Below are 15,769 nucleotides of genomic sequence, written 5' to 3'. Positions count from 1 at the left end.
TTTCCTTGAGACAGGTCTCTCACTGTACTTGGAGCTAGGTGGCAGTCAGCCAAGCCCAGGGAATGGGGTCTATGGGACTCCCTCCTTCTACAGCACTGAGGTTACAGGGGCATGCACAGGCGGCCATACCTGGCTTTTTATAGGGGTTCTGGGGATTTGGTGTGGTCCTCATATTTGAGCAACAGGTGCTCTTACCCAGTGAGCTATCTTCCCAGGACCTTCTGTTTCCTTTGGTAGATCAGGCTATACAGCCCTGGGGACCAGGTATTCACTACCTTGAATATATGACTGAAGCTCCTGTCACCATCTTCCCAGTGCTGGGATTACAGGCATATATTACCATGCCTAAGGTTCAGTTCTTTCATTGTTGTTTTGAGATAGGGTCCACATAGCCCTGGCTGTCCTGGAACTCACTATGTAGACCAGGCTGGTCGTGAACTCAGAGATCCACCTGCCTCTGCCTCCTGAGTGCTAGGATTAAAGGTGTACACCACCATACTGGGAGATTTTTTTTTTTTTTAATTCAGAATTAGGTATATATCATAGACAATTATGAATTGAAAATTCATTTAGAAAAAAGCCTACATGTCCTTCTTAGATTTCTCAGGGTTGCCTCTCTGACTGGTGCCTACCTTCTCTGAGTCCAAACCTTTATGAAACAGAAAAGACACACAAGCAGAGACCATTCACCTGGGTAAGATGAGACCGAAGGCCCTCCCTGGATACTTACATTTTACGAATTGGCATGTGGCTGAAGAGCTGTGGGACTGACCCGTGAGAGACCAGGGTTTGGCGGTTGGGCTTGTTTAGTCCACAGGCAAGTTTTGCTAGGACCTGGAAGAACAGAGAGCAATAGGATCCTCAATACTGTTACAGCAGCAACATATAGCTGATAAATATTAAAGCGAGCACATACATACACAGAGGCAAAGCTTAAGGGCCACCCTAATCGTTTCCACATGAAAATCAAATATAACTAGAAACTGAGAACATCTCAAAAGCTCTGTCTTCCACAGAATCCTCTAGGAAAAACATTTCCCTCACTGTTCTCCCTATACTCATCCCCAGTTTTCCTCAAGTCAGTTTTTTTTCCTTTTCCATTTATTTGAGATTTTTCTCACAAAAGATTTAAAAAACAGAGAAGAAACTAAAGATTCACTTCTTATTCATATAAATATGAAAATGCTAAGATAGCCAAGAATGACAGTACAATCCTGTAATCCCAACATGTGGACGTGAATGTGGAAAAGACCAGGAGCTCAAGGCTGGTCTTGACTACCTACACAGACACAGGCATATAGTTAAAATGTTCACCGCCTGTAGACATATAAATATACATCTACATATAATATAATTATTCCTTAATTTCACTAGTAAGAGTCTTCCACCGCCCTTCCCCCCTTTAAGACATGGTCTGTGATGGATATTACTTTCATTGCTACTTTACAACTGAAAATTTGCTGCTGTTATGACTGATATGCATGACATCTGATATTTGACTTCTGTGAAAGGGTTGTTTAACCCCAGAGAGGTCATGACCCACAGGTTGAGAACTGCTGACTAATAAATGGTCTCTATTATGTGGCTTTAGTTGTGTTTTTTTGTTTGTTTTGTTTTTTCGAGACAGGGTTTCTCTGTGTAGCCTTGGCTGTCCTGGACTCACTATGTAGACCAGGCTGGCCTCAAACTCAGAGATCTGCCTGCCTCTGCCTCCCAAGTGCTGGGATTAAAGGCATGCGCCAGCACTGCCTGGCTGGTGCTGGTTGTTATTAAACTCACTATGTAGACCAGGCTGGCCTGGAACTCAACAAAGATACAAATGGCTCCCAAGAGCTAGGATTAAAAGTGTGCACCACCATGCCCAGGTATTAGTACAATTCTTTAGTAACTTTAATTAGGCAATACTTAGTATGATTTATATACATTAGTCATATTATTTCCCTTCCTTCCATATAGCCAGAAAAAAAAATGCTGGGCAGCTTAACAACTTTCCTTCTATTCTTCTATTCAAGGGAGAAGAAAGTGGCAGCAGTGTGGCCCTACTGCTTAATTCCTGAGCATGTTATTCACAGTGGGTTAGAAAATCAGTTATTCTGCTCCTGGAATACTGTTCCCTTTTTTTGTTTTGTTTTGTTTTTCAAAACAGGGTTTCCCTGTGTAGTCTTGGCTGTCCTGGACTCACTTTGTAGACCAGGCTAGCCTCAAACTCACAGAGATCCCTCTGCCTCTTCCTCCCTGTTTTTTTCTTATTGACCCCATTGCTCTAAAGCCTGAGGACTGGTGTTTGAATCCCAGCACCTATGAAACAAGCTGGGCATAATCTTGAAAATACTGGAAGGGAAGGCCTGGGGGCTTGTTGGCTGCTAGCGTAGGCCCCTCTCCTAAAAAATCTAGTTTTAGGTTCAGAGAGAGACAGCAGAGGGGTACTAGGTTATGATACACACATGCAAACATCACACAGACATAGCCACGTCCATACATGTACATATACATGGATATAGATACAAGGAACAGACAAAGCATAAAATATCCAGGCAATTCCATGTAAGAAAACAATAAAGCTAAGTGTGCCGGCGCATGGCTGCAATCCCAGGACTTGGAAGGTAGTGACAGGAGGGTTAGGGTTAGGGTTGTCTCTGATGAAAGGGAAGTGTGAGCCTAGCCCGAGCGACAGGAGACCATGCCTCAAAAAGCCAAAAATTACAAGACAAAACAACAACTATAAAGCAAGTGAAAATAAAAGAAGTAGGCTATATAAAAGGTCACAGTGATCCACCAGCCTCTGCCTCCTGAGTGCTGGGATTAAAGGCGTGAGCCACCACACCTGGCCCTGCATCCATTTTTCTATACAGAAAGTTTAGTCATTAAAAAAAGATATTTTTTGGTCAACTTTCAGGCTTCTGCTTAGGAAAATACTTAAGCAATATTACTACTTAAGCTTTAATTTGAGTCTCAACATAGATTTTATTCTAGCTAAGTTTTCATTTGCTTTAAAGACAGGGTTTCCCTATTTGTAGCCCCACTGTCCTGGAACTAACTCTGCAGACCAGGCTGGCTTCTAACTCAGAGATCCACCTGAGTGTTGAGATTAAAGGTGTCTGTTTGTTTTTTTCATTACATTTAAGGGGGTGTTACGTTTGTGGAAGTCAGGGGAAAGCCTAAGGAGCTTTTTCCACCATGTAGGCTCTAGGGATGGAGCTCAGGTTCTTAAGATGGTGACAAGTGCCCTACCCACTGAGCCATCTCACCAGTCCTAAAACTTTAAACAATTAAAAAAACCACAACATTTATTTTATGTGTATGAGTTTTCAACCTGCATGTATGTATGTCTGTACAGCATGTGCATGTAGTGCCCTCAGAGGCCAGAGTATTGGGTCCCCTGGAACTGGAGTTACAGATAGGTGTGAGCTGCCATATGGGTGCTGGGACCTGAACCCAGGTCCTCTCGAAGAACAGCCAGTGCAGTTAACCACTAAGCCTTCTCTCTAGTCCCCCATGTTTTCCTGTTTCCACCTCCCAAGTGGAAGCATTATCACTCCTGGCTCTCAACATGACATATTTTATTTATTTATTTTTTCAACATGACTTTTAAATATCCAGCAATATCCTTGCCATACTTTACTAAAAATGTCGATGTTTCTCTTTGTGGTCTACAATCAGCCTTTACCTTATTGTGGGAAATTCCAGCTGAGCACTGAAAACCAGTCTTTCTCTCTATGGCTGCTCTCATTTCTTCCACAATCACTGCTCCCACAGTCAACTGTAGGTCTGGAGAGGTGGAGTCATCAATCTGAAGAGAACCAAGCCATTGAAGTAAGCCTTGTCTTCGAATATCCTCTGAAAAGAGTTGAGATCACAGTTAGATAGTTGTTGTTTTGTTTGTCTGTGTAGCCCTGGCTGTCTTACAGAGATCCACCTGCTTCTGCCTCTGGAGTGGTGGGATTAAAGGCTCCAGCTGACGTATTTTTGTTTCATTAGTGATTTTCAGTCATGAAACATGTAATATTTTCTCAAGGGCAGACTACATATATGATACTATATGGCATTAGAACATAATGTATATTAGCTAGCTTTCTCTAAGTTTGCACAATGATCAAATCACCCAGTGACATATTTTCCAGAGTTTATTCCAAATGTTAAGCAGTGCATGACTATGTTTACCACTCTGTTGTTGTTTTTTAAAACAAATTCTTAATTGTTCGATTCTACAATAAAGACTTGTGAGCCAGATGCTGGGGTGCAAGCTTGCTCGCTCAGAGAGGCAGAGAAAGCTCCCAGTTGACCTTCTCCCTCAGCTTACATCCCAGAAGAAAATCCTCCAAACAACGCCCTTCAAACTGAATTGTCGTTCCCTTCTACTTCCTATGTGTGTGTCCCTCTCTGTGTCCCCCTGACTTGTTCTTCCTCTCTATAGTTTTTTCTTAATAATCCTAAATTCACTTCCTGTCAACTGGAGGCTTGCTCTACCTCTTACCTAGGGTTGACTTTATTTATGTTTACAACATTCAAGCAGAAAGCTCTTGCATTAAAAGTGTGTGCTAGTGCATTGTCACACCACAACTAAAAAACAGGGGTTCTCCCCCCAGTAAATAACACACTCTCACCATTCACAGTGTGATCAAATATCCTGCAAATTCAAAAAACGGTTTGATTTCAAGTGCTTTAGATACATGTTCATCCTAAAATTCATTTTTATTTGTCAGTGTATGCCATGTGCGGAGACACCTGGAGGCCGGAAGAGGGTTTGGATGCTTTGGAGCTGGAGCTGCAGGTGCTTGCGAGGCTCACAAGGTGAGTGCTGGGAGCCCAACTCAGCTTCCTCAGAACAACAGCAGCAAGCGCTCTCCAGCCCCATTTTATTTGTTTTGTCTGCATGTGCATAGCCACACATAGGTGAAAGGGATCAAACCCAGGTTGTTAGGCTTGGCAGGGGGCTCTTTTACCTGCTGAGACGTCCCAGCAGACCTGGACACAGGGCTTAGAAGACCAATCACATTAGAGCATGCCAATTCCAACAGCCTAAGTTTCAGCTTTGGGTAAAACTTATATTGATAATGTGTAGCAAATGTTTTATGTTAACAATCATTCTTCAATAACAATCATTCTTCAATAACAATTTATTGGTTTTTGTAGTGCTGAGGCTGGAATCCATGGTTCAAACATGCTAGATACATGTTCTACCATTCATCTACACTCCCAGCCCATTAGCAATGATTTAAAAGTATGTTTCTTCAAATTTTCTTCCTTACATTTCTTCTTTTTTGTTTTTGTTGTTGTTTGTTTTTTCAAGACAGGGTTTCTCTGTATAGCTCCGGTTGTCCTGGAACTAACTCTGTAGAGCAGGCTGTCATTGAATTCAGAGATCCTTCTGTCTCTGTCTCTCAAGTGCTAGGATTAAAAGCATCTGGCACCACTGTCCGGGTCCTTAAACTGCCTCTTGAACACTCTTTCCTCACTAGAAAATATTGAGACTTGTTGGGGATGACAGGGCACAACTATAGCCATAGCACTCAGAAGGCAAAGGCACGGAGATCACTGCTGTTCAAGGCCAGCTGGGCCCAGCCATAAGGCTGTCTCAGAAACCAAAACAAAACTCAGAAAACGTTCATAATTTCCTCAAGCTTCAACTTCCAGAAAAACAAATATTTACATTATTTTAGAGAATGATTCCATTTGAATAGTTTAACATCCAATCAAAACCATCTTTACTCTCTATTTAGGACTGTTCACGACAGTGACCTTAACAGTCATTCACAAATTCACAGTTGTTAAAGGGATAAAACATGATTCTACAGCAAAGGAAGTGGATACATAGCAAATATAGACATGGTGGTTTAAAGAGGCAGTAATGAAGTAGGTGTAGGGCAGAAAGTATGCTCAGAGTACATAGGGAAGATGAGCATGCAGAAGGAAGCCCTTGATGCCCATCCAAGACTGCCGCTTCTCACTTCTCCCCATCGCTGCATGTCTTCCTCCAGCACCCTACTATGGCAACTGAGCACCAGTTTCTCCTGTTTCTTTTCCCCACTTGGTGAACTAGCAGTCCTGTGGTTCAACCTCATTACGCTGGATGCATGCAAATCTTTCTCTCTAACCCTAAGCTCACTGAGCCCTAAGTGCCACTGTGGAGGAATGCTGAGTGGATGTATCAACCATCAATAAAGTGCTGTTTAGCCAATCAGCTGGGAAGAAGGACAGGAAGTGGAAGGCGGGGCTTGTTGTGGGGAGGAGGAGCAAGTTTGGCAGTTGGGGAGAGGGACAGTTGACTGGTGTAGGAAGACTAAGGGAAGAATGGCCAGTGGAGCATCATAGTAGCAAATGCTTGGGTGTATGCATTATATATCAGTTTAGAGTAGTGTCTTTACCACAGTTTAGGAATAGATTTGTATCAGTTTAGATTCTGCCCAGAGCATTGTGCTAGCAACTTTAAAGTATGCTTCAGACTGTCTTTATTTAGCATCTTAGGCTGAACCCATATATTTTTACTGTAACAATGGGTGCCCAGCATATGTAGTGTGTCCACACCCTTGAAAAAGGATACTTTGTTATGGTTTGGTGGTGGAGAATAGCTCCCTAAGAGCTAAGTCTATATGGTAGAAGGCTTCTGGATACTTTTTGGCCTTTTCTTGGCTTTTGTTTTTCAGGGAGAAAGGCAGAAAGCTGAGAGATGCCAGGCTAAGTTACCAATAATGAGAAAGGAGGAAGGTACCAAACTCTTTTCCACAGAGTTGGTAGCAGCAGAAATTCAGAACCTATAAGCTGCAAGGTGTTTATCAGCTCTCTCTGGAAAAGGTCCACCTATGCGAATTAGCAATAACTAATTCAAAAGAATGGTGAACAGGGCTTCACTTACTGAAGCCTAAATTGGCACAACTGACTTAATATTTAGCATTTTTGATAACTCTTGGATGTTACTTAAAATTTTTTAGATATTGACTGGAATTGAAATGAAATATTTGTGCAGGGTGGTGGTGGCACACACCCTTCATCTTAACACAATGGAGAAAAAGACAGGTGGATCTCTAAGTTCTGGACCAGCCTGGTCTCCACAGGGTGTGACCCCTCAGCTGATATGTTACTTGCAAAACAGCCTAGGATTTAAACAGACATGCAAACTGCATGCCTCCCACATCAAAAAGCCTTTGTTTGTGGAGTTAGGGTGTTATTGCTCTGGCAGCTGGCTTATCCCTCTAAACTCGAGCTGCTTTCACGGGGGAAAGGTGGCGGTCACACCAGATGCAAAAAGACACCGAAGATTTGAAGGTGACAAAGTACACCTCAGCCTAGTTAGATCCCCAAAACTCGGAGGCTAAAATTCATACTTAAAAGGGTAACCTTAATGTCTTGTCTTCTTTTGCTCAGACAACCGGCTTGTCTCTAAAATGGTGCATTTCCTCGGGAGACAGGTAACGGCCTAAATTATCCATCAGGTGCCATAGAGCCTAGGGAAGGACATTTAGTTGAAGAGGTGGAAATGTTCATCCTCTATGGAGAGAAGGGCTGAGACAAAAACACTTGCAACAAGTGTGAAAACCCAGGAACATGGTGCCTAGGGTATGCATAACTCAAAAATGGGAGTTTATGTAAGTGTGTAAACCCAGGTACTAATGTCTAGGGTGTACATAAGTTTATTTAAGGCTTAATGCCTCTTCTTTTGCTCAGGCAACTGGCTCGTCTCTAAAACGGGGTGCATTTCCTCAGGAGACAGGTAGCAGCTTAACCTATCCATCAGGTGCCACAGAGCCTAGAGAAGAACATTTAGTGTAAAAGGTGGAAGTGGCCATCCCCTATGGAGAGAAGGGGTGAGACAAAAGCACCTGCAAGTATGAAAACCCACATACAAGATGCCTACAGTATGCATAAACTCCTCAAAAATTGGAGTTTATGTAAGTGTGAAAACCCAGGTACAAGATGCCTAGGGTATACATTATTTAAGGCTTAATGCCACTTCTTTTGCTCAGGGCAACCGGCTTGTCTCTAAAACGGGGTGCATTTCCTCGGCAGACAGGTAGTGGCTTAACCTATTCATCAGGTGCCACAGAGCCTAGAGAAGGACATTAAGAACTATACAATCTTGTTTTGATTTCAATTAAATAATGATTGTGTGGTCTTTGGTAATGGCAATATTATACTTCCTTTTTGAAAGAGCCAAAATAAAACACACCTGGATGAAAAGGAGACTACTGATAAGTCAGTCTGTATGTACATGAATTCAAACTACAGCACTAGCCTCGATTGTATAATGCTTGTGCATTCTGCATACCTCATGTATTTATAGTTTTGGAATTGTATAATGCTTGTGAGAAATTATATAATTTCAGAATTAAAGACCAGACACTGATGCTGGATCACACCTGACAGGATTCATTCTCCAGCACGCTGAGATGCTGACATCCTGCATTCCTCATGTTCCGTCCACAAGTGCTTCAGTTGCTACTGCCATCAGAACAGAACATCTCCCAGGACAGCTTTGGAGAAAGCTCCTGATTCCAATTGGTCCAGCATTTCAAACCGTCCCACACAGGCCTTTTATTGAGCATGAATTTCTCAACATTTAGAGACTGGACTACAAATGCTATCTCAGCTTGTTTAACCATTTTCCTAGTTTTATTTAGACCACTGTATAGAAGCCTTAAAAAGAGAATGCCGTCCCATTTGCCTTAAAGGGGGGTTGAGAAAGGTTTTGGGCTACGGACATTTATCTTCACTGGGAATTGGTTGCATTATTATTGGTTTTATTCAGAAGAGAATGAGGCTGGACTCAGGGATTTTTCTCTGAGAATATAGAAGTATATAGGAATGATAGGACCAAAGGTAGATTATTGAATCTACTCTTCAACTTAAGGCCTTAATTGTTACTCACAAGGCTATTTTTAATTCATTGGTATAGAATATTAGACAGTGATATAAAATAAGTTTATTTGTAATTCACTGTACTATTCAATTTTATCACAAGACTATATACATCCTAGGTTTAATAGATAAGGTAAAAAACCTCAGAGACCTACAGAATATGGCATTTAAAGAAATCTTGTTTTGAGGATTCTTTGAAAATGAGACAGGTTGACTCCTGGCAGCACCCAGCCTGCCTCAAAGAAGGTAATGAGCATCGAAGAACTTCCTTATGGAGATGGCTTCAGAAGTGGCAAACCACCCACTGGGCAAAAATGTCCTTGTTTTCTGCCACAGACAGAATTCTGCCTGAAATGGGCAAGCTTGGAAGCAGGTGGAGTTGATGGCCTAGCTCTGGCAAGACAGGGTAAGCAAGTCTTCAATAGTCCCTGCCTCACAAACATGTCTGTCAGATAAACTGGGCCAGAAGGCTGAAGACGATGCTCCAATGTGTTGAGACTGTTCAGTTGGTAACGTGTCTCTTTCATTTCCCCCCACCCCCCACATTTTGGAAGCTGCTAACCTGCACTTCCTATTTACTCAGCTAATTAATTTTATTCCTTCTCAAGTCTCTGATGGGGTTGAAGACAGCAGAACATTATGAATATAACATAAATATAATGATTGTTTTGTGGTTCTTGTGTATGTATATTGTATATTGGTGTAATGATATAAGTGTACAGGTAAAAGTTTTTTTTTTTAATTAGACTAAAAAGGGGAATTATGGAGGAATGCTGAGTAGAAGTATCAACCATCAATAAAGTGCTGTTTAGCCAATCAGCTGGGAAGAAGGACAGGAAGTGGAAGGCGGGGCTTGTTGTGGGGAGGAGGAGCAAGTTTGGCAGTTGGGGAGAGGGACAGTTGACTGGTGTAGGAAGACTAAGGGAAGAATGGCCAGTGGAGCATCATAGTAGCAAATGCTTGGGTGTATGCATTATATATCAGTTTAGAGTAGTGTCTTTACCACAGTTTAGGAATAGATTTGTATCAGTTTAGATTCTGCCCAGAGCATTGTGCTAGCAACTTTAAAGTATGCTTCAGACTCTGTCTTTATTTAGCATCTTAGGCTGAACCCATACATTTTTACTGTAACAATCAACCTCCTTATGTTGGATGCCTGCAAACCTTTGTCTCTAGCCCTAAGCTCACTCTTTCCTGCCCCTGCCTGACTGACAGTAACTCCTCTCACCTTTATCATTCTGTGCAAATTCAAACGAGGGCTGGGCACTGGGAGGCAGAGACAGGCTCAGTTACACTTAGAAACCCTTTCTTAAAAAACAAACAAACAAACTAAACACAACTAAAATCAAACATATCTTCTTCCTCAAAGGTTCTCTCTCCCAACATCCTGTGTTCTCATTCAAAGCTTAGAATGAAAGTAACATTAGCTTTTTTCTTTCATTTTCCACTGTGCAGTTAGTTAACAGAGCCCACTTCAAAAATTATTTCTCGTATCACTACAACTCATCCTGTTTCACCCACATTTTATTTATGATTTGAACTACTTTAACTCTTTTTTTTTAAAGATTTTATTTATTTTATATATACAAATGTCCCTATCTGCATGTACACCTGCACGCTAGAAGAGGGCATCAGATCACATTGTACATGGTTGTGAGCCACCATGTGGTTGCTGGGAATTGAACTCAGGACCTCTGGAGGAGCAGTCAGTGCCCTTAACCTCTGAGCCATCTCTCCAGCCCCCCCTACTTTAACTCTTAAAGAAAAGTATTTGTGGGGCTGGAAAGATGGCTCCCAATTAGGAGCACTGGCTGCTCTTCCAGAGGACCCTGGTTCAATTCTCAGCACTCACATGGTAGTTCACACCTGCCTGCGACTCCAGGTCCAGGGGATCTAACACCCTCACACAGACCTATATACAGGCAAAACACCAGTGCACATGAAATAAAAATAAATTTAAAAAAGAAAAATATTATTTGTTTTCATTTATGTGTATCTGTGTGTGACTGACCATGTGAGTGTTGGTGCCAGAAGCCGGCATCACTTCCCTTGGAGCTGGCACTACAGGTGGTTGTGAGCTGCCTGATGCAGGTGTTGGGAGCCAAATGTGGGCTTTCTGCAAGAGCAGTGTATGCTCCTGATTACTGAGCCATCTCTCTAGTGCCCCCTCAATTTAAAAGAACTATTTTATAGGTCAGGGGAAGGGGTACGCACAAAGCACATACATCAGTTCTTCCTTTCACAGTGTAGGGACTGAGCTCAGGTCACAAGGCACCAAGTGCCCGTGTCTGCTGTGGTAGTCAAATGAGAATGGCCCCCACAAGCTCATGTGTTTGAGTACTTGGTCCCCAGTTGGCGAAACTGTTTAGCTTTGAGGTTTCAAAAGCCCATGACATTCCTTGCTAGCTCTCTTTTCTTTGTGGTTGTTGTCCAACATGTATGTAGGCTTTCAGCCACTGCTCCAGCACCATGACTGCCCGACTATTGCTTGCTCCGCATAATGGCCATGGCTCACCCACTGAAACTGTAAACCAACAATCCCTTTCTTTTTTCTTTCTTCTTTTTCTTTCTTTGGCTTTTTTTTGAGACAGGGTTTCTCTGTGTGTAGCCCAGGCTGGCCTTGAACTCACAGAGATCCCTCTGCCTCCTGAGTCCTGGGATTAAAGGGATTAGAGGCATGCCCACCATGCCAGGCTAATCCCTTCTGTAACTGTCTTGGTCATAGTGTCTGCAGAACAGTAAGTACCTCAGGCCCATCCACCTCAACCCTTCCCACTTGGTTGGAAGATGTACTCAGAAGACAAGCATTTGCTGGTACACTGGAGGCCCTGGGTTTGTCTCCAGTGCCTCAAACCCACATGGTTGCACAGCCTGTAATCCTAGTAATTCCAATGCAGGGGGAGAAGGATAGAGAATTTGAGGCTAGCCTTGGCAACACAGAAAGGAGGAAAAGCTGTGATTGGGATATAAAGTAAATAAAAGAAAGGAAAAAAGGAAGAAAGAAAAGACCCCTTACTCTGAGGAGAAAATTTAAATTAGTCAACTCCCTACTCCTAAGGCCTCCATTTTAAAAGCTCATTCTGGGGCAGGAGGGACAGCTCAGCAGGTAAGAGCGCTGGCTGCTCTTCCAGAGGACCCAGGGTTAATTCTCAGCAGCCACAGAGCAGCTCCCAGCTATCAGTAACTCCAGTCCCAGGGGATCCAAGCCTTCTTCTGGCCTTCTAAGGCACTGCACACATGTGGTACAAAGACAGCTTGCAGGCAAAATACATAAAAATATACAAAAAAAAATGAAAAGCTCATTCCATTTATTGTTGAAGAAATCAAGAAACTAAATGACAATAATATAAATGGACCTACAGATGAAGGAGGCCGTCAGTCTTCAACCTCCCATTGGGAAAAGTAAGTTGATCCAGTTATTTATCTAGAGAGATTTACTTTCATACAAATTTCACAGCTTTTCATCAGACAAATATCCAGAAAGACAAGAGGATTTGTATATCCTTTTATGGCACATATAGGTGGCATAAAAGTTTCCTTTCAATAATTCTAAAAAGAGTCAGCATAACCTCACAAAACAGGAAGCAGAGAGCTGGGCATAGTGGCACACGCCTTTAATCCCAGCACTCGGGAGGCAGAGGCAGGCGGATCCCTGTGAGTTCGAGGCCAGCCTGGTCTACAAAGTGAGTCCAGGATGGCCAAGGCTACACAGAGAAACCCAGTCTCGGAAAAAAAAAAAAAAAAAAAAAAGCAGGAAGCAGAAGTAATGTGATGCTATGGAGGTACCTTTCTGAATAATCTCCTCTTCTGCGGTAGGGCCTCGGGGCAACCCTTCAATGTAAGTGGTTGGCAGCAAGTCCGCTGAGATAGGCTGACCTTGTAACTTTTGAAGTCTTTCTTGCACAGCACTGGTCAGATCTATATAAGCCTCATCGATGCTGGCACGTTCAATCACAGCAAAATGAGACATTATCTCCATCACTTCAACACTAGCTTCCCGGTACCTAAGTATAAGGATCATATATGCAGGCAGTAAGTGGATACAACCTTGTGACTGTCAACCCCATCTTCTTCCCATAATGAACAGGAATATCCATAAGCAAGTAACTAGCGGTTTCATGGAGATGGAATAACCTAGTATCTTTTAAAAAAAAGATTTATTTATTACATATACAGTGTTCTTCATGCATGTGTACACCAGAAGAGGACACCAGATCTCATTATAGATGGTTGTGAGCCACCATCTGGTTGCTGGGAATTCAAAGTGCTCTAAACTGCTGAGCCATCTCTCCAGTCCCATAACATAGTATCTTAATTATTAAAATGATTTTGAATTGCTAGGTATTTAAACTCTCTGACCTATATCCTTATTCCCAAACACCTGAAATCCACAACTGCTCATGACTTACTAAAGATCTGCTTTTTAAAAAAATTATTTATTTAATTTTATTCTATACGCATTGGTCTGAAGGTGTCAGAACTGGAACTGGAGTTACAGACAGTTGTGAGCTGCCATGTGGGTGCTGGGAATTGAACCTGGGTCCTTTGGAAAATGAGACGGTGCTCTTAACCACTGAGTCATCTCACCAGCCCCTGAAGATTTGCTTTGTGGTTTTTTGTTTTCTGAGGCAGAGTCTCATATAGTCAAGTGGGCTAGGGATACATAATTCAGAACATGGCTGCTCTGGTAAGAGATCACATCCAAAGACCTAGGTCTGTGTGACCCAGCTGGAATACAGACATGCCTTTAATCCCAGGAGACAGGGGCCAGCAGATCTCTTGAGTTTCAGGTAAAGAAAAGCTCAGGTGCAGGAGTGGTGGTAGAAGCCTTTAATCCCAGCACTCAGGAGACAGAGGCATGCAGATCTCTGAGTTCTAGTCAGCACTGTTCATCAAACAGTGTGGTTGAGAGGCAGCGCAGTGGAGTTGAGTTTGTGGCAGTTCAGTTCTTGAATTCAGAGGCTATTTTAATGGGATAGTTTTACACAGACTGAAGAGAGAACAAGCTAGACATAGGTGAAGACAGAACGAGCCAGAGAATGAAAAGGACTCAGAAGACTAGAACAGATTGCTAGTTAGTTTGAGGCCAAACAGAGAAATTCAGTCAGAAGGTGAGAGAAGCCATTTTAAATCAAGTCAGCTTAGAGAGGGGCTTGAACCAGAACAGTTGAGTTGAACTAGCCAGCCAGAGTTCAGAAAGAACAAGAAAGGGTGAGCTTATTCAGCAGTAAGTCTCAGAGGCTGAAAACATTCTAGGCTAGAGCTAAAAGCTTCCAGGAAAAGGCCTAGGTTAGCAGACGGAGGCAGTAAGCCTCCTGTTATTTTACCCCCTGTTATTTTATCTACATCCTAAGTGCTGGAATTACAGAGATATGCTACACACCCATACACCCAACCTACACTTTAGGTTGGTAAAGTGTGATTTTTTTTCCAAATCAAACTTTGAAATCAACAACATATATGTCACAGAAGCTTTACCACTAATACAGCAATGCAATACTCTATGTTTGCTAACTGAGTTAATTCAGCTTTATAGTTGACCTACTATGTGGGGGAGAGGTATTTAAGACAGGGTTTCTCTGTGTAGCCTTGGCTATCCTGGAACTGGCTCTGGCCTCCAGCCCACAGAGATCTGCCAGCCTCTGCCTTCCAAATACTGGGATTAAAGGCATGGGCTAACTGCAAGATGCTAATCTTTTGTCAATTTTTTTTTTTGTTTTTGTTTTTCTGTGTACCCATGGCTGTCCTGGACTTGCTTTGTAGACCAGGATGGCTTCAAACTCACAGAGATCCACCTGCCTCTGCCTCCTGAGTGCTAGGATTAAAGGTATGTGCCACCAGGCTTGTCAACTGTATCTTTAGACTTCCAGTTCACAGGTCAATTCAGAGACATTTCAAATGCCAAATCAAGTTTGGTGTGGTGCCACACACCTTTAATCCCAACACTCAGGTGGATCACTGTGAGTTCAAGGCCAGCCAGGACATCCAAGGCTACACAGAGAAACCCTGTCTCGAAAAAACAACAGCAGCAAAACAAAAACAAAAACAAAAAAACCCCCACCCCAAATCAAATACTAAGTCAAAGCCCGATGCCTGTAGCATGCCATACAACACAGCATACTGTGAGAATGTAGATACCAGAATCTGAAGAGAACAGATGTGAATCTTTAATCTTCCACTCAGCTGTGTGACCTGAAATTATTTCAACTCCTTTGAGCTGCTCAGTTGGTGGAGTATGTGCTTAGCATACATGAAACCACGGGTGCCATCGCACCACTGCATAATCCTCATGTGGTGGAACAGGCCTGTAATCCTAGCACTCAGGAGGTGGGGAAAAGAGGACCAGGAGTTGAAAGTCATCCTCAGTTACAGTGTAAGTTAGTTCAAGGCTTGCCCTGGGATATATGATACCCTGTCTCAAAAACAAAAACAAAGAAACTCAGAACCCCACTGGGATGTAGAGGTGGCTCATCAGTTAAGAGCACTGGTTGCTCTTCCAGAGGATATGGGTTCAATTCCCAGCACCCACATGACAGCTCACAACTGTAACACCTGTTCCAGGGGATCTAACACTCTCATACAAACATACATACATACAGAAACGAAGACAAAAGACCAATATACATTAAAAACAACAACAACAACAACAACAAAACCTACACCACAGTGAAGACAGGATTACCAAATACACTAGTATCTACCTTCAAATAATGTGAGAGTTAACAGCGCTATTCCCTATAGAGAAGAACACTGCCTGGAATACATACTCAATATCTATTAACTATTAGGACTTGTGGTGGTTTGAATAGGAATGGCCCCCATAGGCTCATATATCTGAATGCATGGTCATTCAGGAGTGTAGGAGGTGTAGCCTTGCTGGAGAAAGTGGGCTTTGGGGCTTCAAAGGCTCAGGCCA

General features: G+C 42.6%; 1 protein-coding gene across 2 annotated transcripts in view; it reads right to left on the bottom strand.

Annotated features, from left to right (window-relative positions):
* Polh (DNA polymerase eta) overlaps positions 1-15,769 on the bottom strand; it is a 33,438-nt gene that overhangs the window by 12,373 nt on the left and 5,296 nt on the right. Inside the window, exons 4-6 of one of the 2 annotated variants that reach the window (XM_051152893.1) lie at positions 12,640-12,857; positions 3,668-3,837; positions 731-834 (exon numbers count right to left, since the gene is read on the bottom strand). In XM_051152893.1, coding sequence (XP_051008850.1) covers positions 731-834; positions 3,668-3,837; positions 12,640-12,857 — 492 coding nt within the window. The remainder of the gene's footprint in view (positions 1-730; positions 835-3,667; positions 3,838-12,639; positions 12,858-15,769) is intronic. The other variant, XM_051152894.1, reaches the window with a different exon arrangement.

Source organism: Acomys russatus, chromosome 11, assembly GCF_903995435.1.
Source record: "Acomys russatus chromosome 11, mAcoRus1.1, whole genome shotgun sequence".
In the NCBI taxonomy this organism is placed as follows: Eukaryota; Metazoa; Chordata; class Mammalia; order Rodentia; family Muridae; genus Acomys; species Acomys russatus.
This window is presented reverse-complemented; position numbering and strand designations above follow the sequence as displayed.